We start from the raw sequence: 13,320 nt of genomic DNA, 5'->3' as shown, positions 1-13,320 counted from the left end.
TTTTTGATGATCAGTTATGTGAAAAGAGCAGTAACCAAATTAAACTCACCCATTTCCTAACATTGACAGAATGGCAATGATCAGGAAATGTATTTTATTTATGTTGATTTGAAAGGTAAATATTGATCCAGGTGCTAGATGTAAATTCCTTGCTATTCTTTGAAATGGTGCTTTGGGATAGTTTGCATCGATCTGAGAGGGTAGATTGGCCTTGGTACAGTATCAGTGTCAGTGTTGGACAGGTTCTAGAGCCTAGATTTTTTATGCACCACTTGTGGTAAGGGTCTTAGATCCACATCCACGTGACAGAGGTGAGAGCTACAAACCGAACCGGTAATAAAAGTATTACTGTAAATAAGCAATTTCTATTGGTGTATTGGGGCCAGATCTTTTTAAATTAATTTAGTGAGTATTTTTATGTGCAGGAAGTGATAGGAGTTTGGGACAACTGATCAGTTTCCTTATAGCAAGAAGCATTAGGAGATACTAGACAAAGGCAGGTTTGTGAGTTGGATTATCGAGTAGCCATATCTCACTGAATAGGATCTAGCGTGGTCTACTCCTTTTTCTATATTCCTGTCCATTAACTTTACTAAACATGTTATAAAAGTTTGGAAGTACTTGCAAGGTAAATGAAATGAGAATGGTGGTGATAAAACTGGATCCTCCTAGTGGTCTTTAATAAGATAAATGGATATGGATGATGGCATAACTGGTATTAGTGAGGGAAAAGCAGCCCTGGGTGAAATTGATCAGGTGAAGAGATTTAATGAAAGGTGGGGGTGGGGCAATGTAGGTAGCAGGCAATAAAAAATAGAGTGCAAATAGGGGTCTAACAGTTTTGGTTTACCTCCCACTGGATAACTGATCTGGGAGTTAGCTGAAGCAAATAAAATTTAATCAGGTGGAATTTTTTGCTCCAAGACAGGTAATCAGATGCTGGTGGAAGTAATTTGTCGAAAATTGGCTATCCATAAATCTCAACTACAAGGCTAACCGCAGATCAAAATGTTTATCTTTGTTGTAAGGGTGAAGAAGTAGAAAAACAAATAAAATTTAAAAGTAGAGATAATTTAATATTTTAGGGGCATGTTGTTTATTAAATAAATACATTGAAATTACATCTTGTTTGAAACACATCATGGGATAGAAACATACAAAAGTTTTAAAAGAAAACCAGTATTCATATTACTACCTTGTGCAAGCTGTCGAACAGATAATGTTGAATATTAATAACTTTAGTCAATATATTCCTAAATATATGAATTGGAAATTTTAAAGCCACTGGGAATGATCAGGGAAGTGGCATTAATTGGATAACTTTTTAAAACAAGAGCTGAATGGATTTTGCATTGCTGTGTGATTCATGAATTATTAATAAACTTACTTGCTGAGCATTGGCAATACAGTGGAACCTTTGCAGCTTGTAAGATATGAACTCCAAATCAGAAAGTTTTATTTCTTTGACTTTTCACACATACTGCATACATTTGTTGTACTTTTTTTTTACTTTATTTACTGTTGAGTTGCCATTGGTTGCCAAGGCACATTGAAGGGATGGTCAGTTCAGTTGATGTCCGTGTTTGGAGAAAGTAAAAATCTAATTGGCTTGATAGATGGTGGGTTTGGTTAGCAAGCCTATCATGGATGGTCTTACCAAATGTGTGACAATTTTGTTAAAGGTACCTGTAGAATACTCAATTATTATAATTCTATGCAGATTAAAAAATAGTATATACCTGGAGTAAATTGAGAAACTTCTGAACCATTTTAAAATTCCACTATGCACAAAATTCTGATCTTTATGAAATGCTCACTGTTGCTTTTGAAGCATGGAAGAGCTGATAGATGTGCGGAAAAATAGAATAGATAACTGGTTTTTGGAATTATTAAGAGACTAATGAGGATTGCTGTGACTTGCAGGGGTGGATGATGGAGAAGACATCCCTCGAGAAACATTAATAGGAATTTATGAACGAATTCGCAAAAGGGAACTCAAGACCAATGAGGATCATGTGTCCCAAGTCCAGAAAGTGGAGAAATTGATTGTTGGAAAGAAACCAGTAAGATCCAATGTCTTAAAATTGTGAAATATATAATTCTGTTTTGACTCATTTTGAATTTTGGTTAACTGTTCAGATATGGCTTTTCAAAAGAAAGTGGTTTGTCCAGATAGACCCAATGTTTCTGCCTGCTCCTGCCCCACTGAACTCGTTTCCTCATATCTTGACTCCATCCTATCCCCTTGATTCAGCCCCTTCCGTCCTACATTGGTAATACTTCTCATTGTGTCGATCTCCTAACTAGCTTTCAATTCCCTGGCCCTGAGAGCCTCTTTGTCACCATGGATATACAGACCCCATACAGTTCTATCCTCCATCATTCCCATTCTGACATTTCACTTCTTGACGTCCACTTGTACCATGATGAGGCCACCCTCAGGGTGAATAAGCAACACCTTATGTTCCATCTGGATAGCCACCAAGCTGACGTCATGAATATCAATTTTTCCTTCCCCCCTTCCTGTCTCCTGTAGCCCTCTCTCCTCTCCCTAACAGATACCTTACATTCCACCACTTTATCTTTCCTACCCTCTTGGCTTCAGCTATTACGTTCTAGCCATCCTCCTTCCCCTCCTCTCCCCCACACCTTTTTATTCTGGCATCTTCCCCCTTCCTTTCCAGACCTGTAGAAGGGTCTCGGCCAGAAATGTGGACTGTTTATTCATTTCCATAGATGTTGCCTAACCTGCTGATTTCCTCCAGCATTTTGTGTGTATTGCTTTGAATATTCAAAATCAAGTTTAATATTACAATATATGTCATGAAATGTGTTAACTTTACAGCAACAGAACAATGAAATACATGATAAATAAATATAGAGAAAAAGAAACTGAGTTACATTAAGTATATATGCATCTATTAAATAATTGTTAAAATAAGTCGTGCATTAAAAAGCAGAAATTAAAAAGTACTGAGGTAGTTTCATAGGTTCAATGTCCATTTAGTAATTGGATGGCAAAGGGGAAGAAGCTGTCCCTGAATCATTTTGTGTTGTCTTCAGGCATCTGTACCTCGTTTCCAACAGTAACAATGAGAAGAGGGCTTGTGCTGGGTGGTGGGGGTCCTAAATGATGGACACTGCCTTCCTAAGGCACTGCTCTTTGAAGATGTCTTGGATACTACCAAGGCTAGTACCTATGAGACAAGTGTTGATTCTAACCATCACCAGTTTCTCAAAGTACTTCATCACTGTAAATGTGGGTGCTACTGGACGATAGTCATTAAGGCAGCTCATCCTGCACTTCTTGGGCACAGGTCTAACAACAGATAACAATCCTTTTGAAGCAGTTGGGAACTTCTGTCCGTAGCAATGAGAAATTGAAGATGTCTTTCAATACCCTCACCAGTTGATTGGCACAGGTTTCAGAGCCTTACCAGATACTTCTTTGGGCCCTGTTGCCTTGCAAGGATTCACCCTCTTGAAAGACAGCCTGACCTTGGCCTCTGAGACAGAGATCATAGGGTCACCGGATGCTGCAGGGATCCTCACAGTTGTGGTTTTATTCTCCTTTTCAAAGTGAGCATAATAGGCATTCAGCTCATCTGGTAGTGAAGCATCACTGCCATTCATGATGCAGGGTTTCACTTTGTAGGAAGGAATGGCCTGCACACCTTGCCAGACTTAATATGTTAGCTTGAAGCAGAACTGGGGAATCATGTAAAACCGCCCACAAGGATCATCAAGATTAATGCAGTCAGTTGTGTGTTGTGCTGTGTTGCTATTCAGTGTACCTAACGTTGAAGAAGTATACTCTGAACTGCTGTAGTTAAAGATCAAAGTCTTGGGGAAGCAGAAATTTAAGCTCAAAACCATTTTATAAAACTAGACTCTCATTAGGAGATCTTCAGTAAACTTCCACATCTTACTTATTACATTAATGATCCTCTTCATATGGTAGCTCTATATCACATCCAAGCATTGGTGCTTGCATATTTGTTCTTTGATTTAGATAATACAGGCAGGACAGCAATTATTGTTTATCTACAATTATTCTGTGAGGAAAGTGGTGGGCCATCCAGCTAATTGGTATGTGACAGTGCTCTGATGAATTGCAAGTGAAAATTACAGACAGACATATTGATCCCGAGGGAAATTGGATTTTGTTACATCCGCACCAACCAAGAATAGTGAAGAAATATAGCAATATAAAACCATGAATAATTAAATAATAATGTTAATCATGCCCAGTCAAAATAAGTCCAGGACCGGCCTATTGGCTCAGGGTGTCTGACACTCCTAGGGAGGAGTTGTAAAGTTTGACTTGTAAAGAATGACTTCCTATGACGCTCAGTGTTACATCTCGGTGGAATGAGTCTCTGGCTGAATGTACTCCTGTGCCTAACCAGTACATTATAGAGTGGATGGGAGTCATTGTCCAAGATGGCACGCAACTTGGACAGCATCCTCTTTTCAGACACCACCGTCAGAGAGTCCAGTTCCACCCCCATAACATCACTGGCCTTATGAATGAGTTTGTTGATTCTGTTGGTGTCTGCTACCCTCAGCCTGCTGCCCCAGCACACAACAGCAAACATGATAGCACTGGCCACCACAGCCTCGTAGAACATCCTCAGCATCGTCCGGCAGATGTTAAAGGACCTCAGGATTTATTGTACATAATTGTGTTTCCTTCTGTTGTTTCTTAATCCTACCAGCTAAGGCCTTCTCGTGTCCCTTTTTTGCTCTCCTAAGTCCATTCTTAAGCTCTTTCTTGGCTATCGTGTAACAATCTGGAGCACTGTCTGACCCTTGATTCTTAATTCCTATGTTTCTATCTTCCTCTTATTTAGATGTTCCATATCTCTTGACAACCACGGTTACATCACCCTACCATCCTTTCCCTGCCTTAATAGACAAAACTATCCAGAATGTCATACAAGTGCTCAGTAAACAAACTCCGCATTTCATTTCTGCGTTTCTGTGAATACATCTGCTTTCAATTTAGGCTCCTAAGTTCCTGCCTAAAAGCATCACAATTCATCCTTCCCTAATTAAATAGTTTCCCATACCGTCTGCCTTTCCCTGTTTAAGTTTATGCTAAAAATCACTAAGTTGTGGTCACTATCTCTGAAGTGCTCACCCATCGCGAGATCTGTCATTAAAATAGGCACATTTCAACTCATCCAAATGACTGTCCTATCCACTGCCTGTCCTTCCTCACAGTCTCTGTACATGCTGCATCTACTTTTACATGAACTGTCCCATCCTTTGACTTGCCACTCTGGTTCCTATCGCCTTGTCAAAGTAGTTTAAACCCTCCCCAATAACTCTAGCAAACCTGCCTACAAGGTATTGGGCCCTATCAAGTTCAGGTGTAACCCATCTCTTTTGTACAGGTCATCCTTCCCCAGAAGAAATCCCAATGATCCACAAATCTGCCAGTCATTTCTGAATTTATTGGCAAACCTACTTTCCTGGAAGAAGGTGATGAGCTGTTGTCTTGGACTGTTGTTTGAAGTTATCAGTGCTGCTGGGGAATTCCAAGATTTAACCTAGTAATGAAAAACATCAATATTTTGCCTTTGTTAAGATATGTGCAGCCTAGAAAGGAACTTCCAAATGCTGATATTCCTTTAAGTGACATTAAACGTTATACTAGAGGACAAGGAGGCTTCAAGAACAATGGTGAGGCCCAGCACATGAATGTTGAAGACAATACTGAAGAATTCTCAATTATGTTCAGCCAGAAGTGCTAAGTAAATGGTCTGCCTTTGCCTCTTGAAATTCAAGAAACCAAGGTAAATCAAACTCAGCCAATTGATTTACTGCATGAAATAGCAAGAAACAGTCAAGAGAGGTGGATGCAGCAAAGGTATGGGAACAGACAAGATTCCATCTTAAGTACTGAAAACATATATTCCAGAATTAGATGTACCTTTAGCTAACCTCTCCCATCTAATTATAACATTGGCAAAAACCCAGAAGTGTGAAAAGTTGTCAAGTAAGTGGACAAATCCAATCCAAGTAAAGACCTCTTAGTTAATCTACTCAGTCATTAACAAAGTGATGAAAGTTCAATGGTGCTATTAAATGGCACTTATTCTTCAAACATACACCAAAGAGCTTAATTTTAGTGACCTAACCTCTTTGATGACAAGACGGGAATTGACTGATGAAACTAAAAAGAAAAGGCATAAAGTTGAAAATATTCCAACAATTTAAGTCCTATTTTAACACAAAGAAATGACATCATTGCAAGAGTTCATCAGGCCATTTTCTTAGACCTGTTATCTTCAGTAGCTTCATCAATTATCTTTCTGTAAAGTCAGATACATGGTTGTGTAATTTTCAATTACATATGCAACTTACCAGTAATTGGAAAAAAAATCTAAGTCTTAAAATAGCAACTACTACTTCTAACATGAGAGTATCTAATTGGTTTCCCTTAATGTTCACTGGAATTACCAGCACCAAGAACTCCAAAATCAACTACTTTGGGTGTCTACATCAGAGGCTACAGGAACAGTCAGAATTTAGATATCTTTTTATTTGACACACCAAAATGTTTCCACCATCTACAGGGCATGAGTTGGAAGTACTCTCTGCTTGCTTAGTTGAGTACACTTCCAATCACCAAGAAGCTCCACATATTCCTGGACAGCACAACTGCCTTAATTGATGTCTGTTTGATCACCCTAAATATTTACTCCCTACACTCTGGCACACCATAACTATGTTTCTTGCTAGATCCAGCCCAAGAGTACTTTGCAAACCTTCTATTTCCATCAGTGGGTGAAAGGCAACAGATGTATATGAACACCACTTCCTTCTAATCTGACTTGGAAATGTTTCACCTTCATCTTTGCTTGGTGCAAGTCATAGTAAATGCATCTTCACCTGAAGAACTGTGATAGTTCAAGAAGATAAATCTCTACCACCACTTTGATGCCATTGAGGGATGGGCAATAAACGCTGGCCATCTGAATGACACCCACATCCCAAAAAGTGAGGAAATAAAAAGCCCAAGTAAATGGTAAAAGTGATGGGTTTCGAAGGTGCAACCTAAGAAGGTTTTGTGTGTTCTCACAGTGCCTTGTCTAGCATGCACAATGCAGTTAAGATATACCTGCAGTGAAAAGTGTTGGATATACAGGTTAACAACCAAGCTGATTGCCTTGTTCTTGATGTTTTGGTTATGTCCCAGCATTTGTATTCTATAGAATGCTAACATGTCAAATGAGGAACTTAAATTCATCGCAAACAAGAGAAAATCTGCAGGTGCTGAAAATCTGGAAATCCAAACAGCATACACAAATTGCTGGAGGAACTCAGTTGGCCAGGTCAGACTGTATCGAAAAGAGTACAGTCGACATTTCAGGCGGTGACCCCTCATTTTCCATTAAGTTAAGAAAAATAGAACTCTCATTAAAAATGACCCTGAAGCTTTTTGGCTATTCATAAAACCTCATCTGGTTGACTATCCGCCAAAATTGCTTCTGCTTCCCTATAAATAATCTGTCAATCTCAGGTTTTAATTGCATTACTTAGAAATTTCAGAGAAATTTTACGAGAATGTTGCCAGGACTTGAGGACCTGAGCTATAGGAAAAGGTTGAATAGGCTGGGAATACAGAAGAGTGAGGGGAAATTTTATAGAGGATTAGAGGTCATAGGTTGAGAGTGAAAAGTGTAATATTTGAGGGGCCTCTGAAGGGGAACTTAACTCCACCATGGATGGTCCCAAGGCCATCTGTGAAAGGAGAAGGTCTGGGCATGGGGCTAGAAACCCCATTCTGTAAAAAAGGAAGAGCTACAGAAATGCAAAGAGAGGTCCCAGAGACCTCATCCCTGGGAGAAAAAGGATACCAAGAAGATGGGCTACATTTGAAGATAACTTGAAAGACTGGCCTTGGACAGAGGATTTCGGTGAGCTGCTGTTGGCAGCCCATGTCCCAGTCAGAGTGATGGGTTTAAGAAGAAGAAAAAGGAGACTTCTTTATCCCAAGTGTGGTACAAACTATCAGTGGAAATCATATGTGCAAGGTCAATTGTAACATTTAAGAGAAGTTTGGATAGGTACATGGATAAAAGAGGTATGGAGGTCTATGGTCTGGGTGCACATAGATAAACCTAGACAGAAGGGCAGGCTGGTACTGATTAGAAAAGACTTACTGTGCTGTGGTGTTCTGTGACTCTTTCACTGTAATCTCTCCCTTTTAAAATTTTAACTGCTGGTTAGTTCCTGTTCTCACCTGCATGTTCAATCCAGTCTTGGAAAGTTGCACGAGTTGGATCTACAACAAGTTTCTCTTACTTCAATCTTGCAATTATTCTCTTGGACCAGAAAATAATAAATCTTTAAGTCTTATCTCAAAAACTAATTCTATAAAAAAGAGAGGTCGAAGCACTCAATGTTGTATATAATGCATTGTTAACAGTACCATTGCTTGACATTCATTCAAAAAAGGTCAATGATATTTTGTCTTTCTTTTTCTACTTCATACCTAGAATACTATAGTTCTTGGGAAGTAACAATGACATTATTGACAGAGTTACAGATAACACAGTTTAAGGACTTCTTAGAAACAAATGATAGAAGCTGTTACACTTATCTGACTCATTACCTTTAGAAGAAAATTAGCAATTAAGAAAATAAGAAATATAGACCAATAAGGTTGGAATAATTATGAGGCAGCTTTGTTGCTAATGGAATCAGTACACATATGTATGGCAGATGGAATCAACTCCATTTTCTGAAGAATTAGTCTTTTAGCACTGTATTCACTCTGCTGTGATATTAATTCCTTTATTTTTCTGAAGTTTAATAAATTGTATATATCTTTCTGTTGTAGATTGGATCTCTGCATCATGGACTTGGTTGTGTAAGTATTACTTTTTATTTTTATTGCCAAGTTTTCATTTGAATTTCTCTACAAACTATCATCTCTAGTTAAAATAACTGACTTTAACGCAACAGGAACAATGAAACTACTGGTGTTGTGAAAATTTTGATAAGCATTTCAAACATTTAGAAATGGCATATATTGAGGCTTTTATTTTGCAGATGTCGATCTAGTCCAGCCCTCGCCACACAGTTCTAATCATGAAAGAGATCACAATAACCAGCTAAATTGTTGGCTACTTAGATTTAATCATTTTAACTTACCTGTTCATGAGCTGTGGGTAGTACTTTTAGTTCTTTTGTCCTGGAACGGTATTGAACTTTCATTAGAGCGCTTTTAACTTCTATATAAATAATTTCACACTCAGATAATTGGCTGCAAAAATGATCATGCAAGTTGATTACCAAAATACATTGGCAATAATCGTATAGTTAGCTGTCAATTCATTTTGCTGGTTGTTCATTCAACATAAATTTTTCCCCTAGCTGTCAGCATTTATACTGGAATTTGCTGTATCTCAGAGCTCGCTATATGTTATCTATTTCACAATTCTGGACTGAACAAATAACTGATCCTGCACCATCTTAACCAGTAAGCTCAAAAAACTCATTCTGAGGTGGCATGATCTGAACCAAAAATAACACTTAGAGTAATGAACACAGTAGCCAATTAAGTATTAAAACAGAATACTGAGGTGAAAGGAATGGAGGACTTAAGAGATGAGCTTTTTTTTTAGTGAATATTAGTTAAATAGCTTGAGTTCTGCGGAGCAATTTTGGAATTTCTGCATTTCACTGGCTATGTGCAGCTACTGAAGTCGCTGCTCAGTCACCTGTATAATCATAGTGAAGGGTGTATTAGATTTGCTATGGTAAATATGCCTTTGGGTGCTGTTGTTTCATTATTTTTGCATGCAAAGCTGATGAAAGTATACATTGAAACATTGTTTCTGAACATAAGTCCTTAGTCACCAGTCAAAATAAAAGTTACTAACAATGCAAGGACTATTAATGAAGTGTTATTAGAGTAGTTACATGAATACCAAATATGACATGGTAAGAAGAGTAAAAGATCTGGATAAGCAGATTAGGAAAATGATTTAAAAAATGTAAACAAAAATAATAAAATTTATTCTCTAGTATTTAAAACCTTCAGGAATAGGGCTGCAGTAGTTAATTGGCCAAAAGTTGTGCTAGTAGCACTAAACACATGCCAAAAATGTGCTTGGCAATAGTTAACATTTTGTTAAATGTTATTTAATTTAAAATGGACAAGGGAGACAACATGGTCAATGTTTGTTTAGGAATATGGTTAAGGGAGCATGAAACGAGGCTTATGGGCAAGATGAGCTCTGGGAAGCTGTGAGAGGAAGTTGCAGAGAACTGAAAGAGAAATGCGAGTTTGGGGGGGGCGGTGTGTATGTGTGTGTGTGTGTGTGTGTGTGGTTTGAGGAGATCTTAGTTGAAGCTTGCCTAGGTGAGCAGGGTAGCTGTTCAATAAATAATATCAATCTTCGTGACTAAGAAGTCTGTGAACTTCCAGCATTTATGAAAGGTAAATATTGAGGAGGTAAATGAAGTTTAATGCTTTAATAAAGAAGATACTTTAATTCAAATAGCACCTCTAGACATCCCAAAAGTGATTTAAAACCAATGAAGAAGTTACTTCTATAATATAGGGAATGTGGTAGTTAATTTGCACACAACATGTACCCACAAATTGCTATAGGATAATGGTCCAATGATTTGTTTCGATGATATTGTTAAAGAATAAAAGCTACTGGCGAGATACTCAGTTGTTTTCCTGTGAGTAGTACCCCTGGGTCCTTCACGTCCTTCTAAGATGAAAATAGAATGTCTTGTGGCGACTCATTTCCTAGCGTATCCGAACCGACTCTCAATTAGATAGCCTACGGGGGTTTGCGAGCACAGAGCTTTGGAGCCTCTTCGCCATGGGGGGCCGGTTGACAGAGGCTTAAAAGTGAGGCTGAAGTTTTCGAATAAAGTTTTTCCTTCGACTGCAGTTACCGACTCCGTGTCGTAATTTTAGCGCTGCGTGTAGCACACCGCTACAGTCTCATTTGGAAGTGGAAGGAAGTGGATAATTAGACACTCTAAAGTGAATGTTGAATAGTTTGCAGTTTGTAAGTTGTGAGCAGAGCCTGATAATCTTTTATACCAATATCACTGCAGAACACATTCTTTCTGAATTATTATTATTAAGCTTCGTTTAGAAATACTTAATATTTCATTGCTCTTGCAAATAGCTTGGATCTTGTCCTCTGGGAAAAGATGTGCTTCAGCACAGCACAGTTAAGATCTGTTTACATGTAATAGAAAATTAAAAAGACAAATTCCTAGTTAGTAAAATGATATACATTATTTGATTTTGGAGAGTAGATTTCAAAAATTTGAAAGAAAAGGTGTATGGTTTATAATTTTTTAAAATGTACACATATATCCAAAACTTTTCAAAAAGCTGCCTATTGATACCTTTTAGGTGCGCAGATTGAAGATGATATGGTGATTAATATACTGGTATTTTGTAACAGTAATGTAAAGTTGTATATTTGCTGTTCAAAGGTTTTGATTCCAAGTGTTATGCTTATTTAAGCAGCAAAGATTTCATTGTATTTTAGCACCTTGATGATTTTTAAATACAAATCTTAAAGATCCTTTAAGCATTTCCAGATTAATTGAATTGTATATGTTCATCTCTGTGATAGTATTCTTGGTTGAATATCTTTACTGATCTTCATTAATTAGGTACTTTCGCTACCCCACCGAAGATTAGTCTGTTATTGCCGATTATTTGAGGTTCCAGATCCAAATAAGCCTCAGAAACTTGGCTTACACCAGCGAGAAATCTTCTTATTTAATGACCTGCTAGTGGTATGTAATCACTTTACTTAACCAAATGATGATAAGATTTACTTCAAACACCATTTATCAATCCCATTTATTGTGAAATTGGTCCTTAGTGTAATGCACCATAAAGATAATGTTCATCTTCAACTGATAGATGCATCATCTGGTAAACCTACTTGACATCTGTACTTCTAATACTTCTTGGAATTAAGTAACACATTCTTTTTCAGGGGTTCTCAACCTGACGTCCATGTACACCTTGCTTAATGATATTGGTCCATGACACAAAAAAAGGTTTGGAACCCCTGTTTTAGATGAATATCGAGTTGAATTTTGTCTCTAACTAAATGTACATTCACATAAGTGTAGGTAGTATATGGATAAGGAGGTCAGCATGGCTTAGTTTGTAAATTATTATTGTATGAAAGTAATCAGCATTTCTGTTCCTCTCATCAAAGTGGTCAGCTTCATGTTTGCCTGAATCTTGCGCAACCTTCATCCCCACTTTAATTGAAACTTTTTACAGCATTGTCACAAGATACTTTCCCACCTAATCTTGTGTGATCAGATTATAGATGTACTTAGTTCCTTCATCAGATATTGATATGGATCATAATTAACTATGAATAACTGCTTACAGTCTATTACCGGAATCAGGTTGATTACCATGGACACATGTTGTGAAATTTGTAGACTCCATGAAAACTGGATACTCCAGTGTATAACCATACCAGGCTATGATGCAACCAGTCACAATGCTCCATGGTAAATCTGCAAAAATTTGCTGGAGTCTTTGGTGACATACCAAATATCCTCAAGCTTCTAATGAAGTGCATCTGATAGTATTACTTCTTCATGATTACATCAATGTTTTGGGCCCAAATCCAAATATATTTTTATTCATGAATCAGCTTTCAGTCTATGTTAACATATTATCCCAAATCTAAAAGCCCTAATCATGTAATAACCTCTTTTGTAGCTCGCGAGGTCACAAGCGTAATGCATTTTACTGGTTCTAATATACCTAGGCCATTGGTTACAGACTTCAGTTTATCAAACACCACTTTGCTTTTCTGAAAGCCGATGTTGACTCTGGCTAAATATACGTTTACATTTCCAAGTGCTCTTCTATCACATAATCAGTAACGAATTCTAGCAATTCCTCTTTTACTGATGGAATGTTAACTGGTTTGTAGTTGATCTGCTTTTTTCTTTCTCATTAACGATGAAATTACATTCCACCTTACAGTCTATGTGAAGATTAAGGCTAAACTGTATCTATCTTGTTAAATAGCTTACGATATAGGCCTAAGGTCTAGGCTTTTTTTAAACATGGAAACTGAAGGGCAACCTTCTAGAGATTGATAAAATTATCATATGTTATTCAAGTAATTTTTCTTCGCAAAATTAAATTTCTCACTGATCAGTTTTCCACTGAGCTGCATCATCTTGGACCCTTCCTGCCAGCTGGACATGAGCCAGTGATTCCTGTCTATCTAGACTTTTTCCAGATGTGAGGGGTGAAAAGGCTTGCTTTCTATACATTGC

At 37.7% G+C, this 13,320-nt stretch overlaps 1 protein-coding gene across 4 annotated transcripts in view; it reads left to right on the top strand.

Annotated features, from left to right (window-relative positions):
- iqsec1b (IQ motif and Sec7 domain ArfGEF 1b) overlaps window positions 1–13,320 on the top strand; it is a 447,242-nt gene that overhangs the window by 422,699 nt on the left and 11,223 nt on the right. For all 4 annotated transcript variants that reach the window (XM_059944101.1, XM_059944100.1, XM_059944103.1 and 1 more), the window contains 3 exons: window positions 1,924–2,063; window positions 8,855–8,884; window positions 11,671–11,796. In XM_059944101.1, coding sequence (XP_059800084.1) covers window positions 1,924–2,063; window positions 8,855–8,884; window positions 11,671–11,796 — 296 coding nt within the window. The remainder of the gene's footprint in view (window positions 1–1,923; window positions 2,064–8,854; window positions 8,885–11,670; window positions 11,797–13,320) is intronic.

This window comes from Hypanus sabinus, chromosome 19 (assembly GCF_030144855.1).
Source record: "Hypanus sabinus isolate sHypSab1 chromosome 19, sHypSab1.hap1, whole genome shotgun sequence".
Taxonomy (NCBI): Eukaryota; Metazoa; Chordata; class Chondrichthyes; order Myliobatiformes; family Dasyatidae; genus Hypanus; species Hypanus sabinus.
This window is presented reverse-complemented; position numbering and strand designations above follow the sequence as displayed.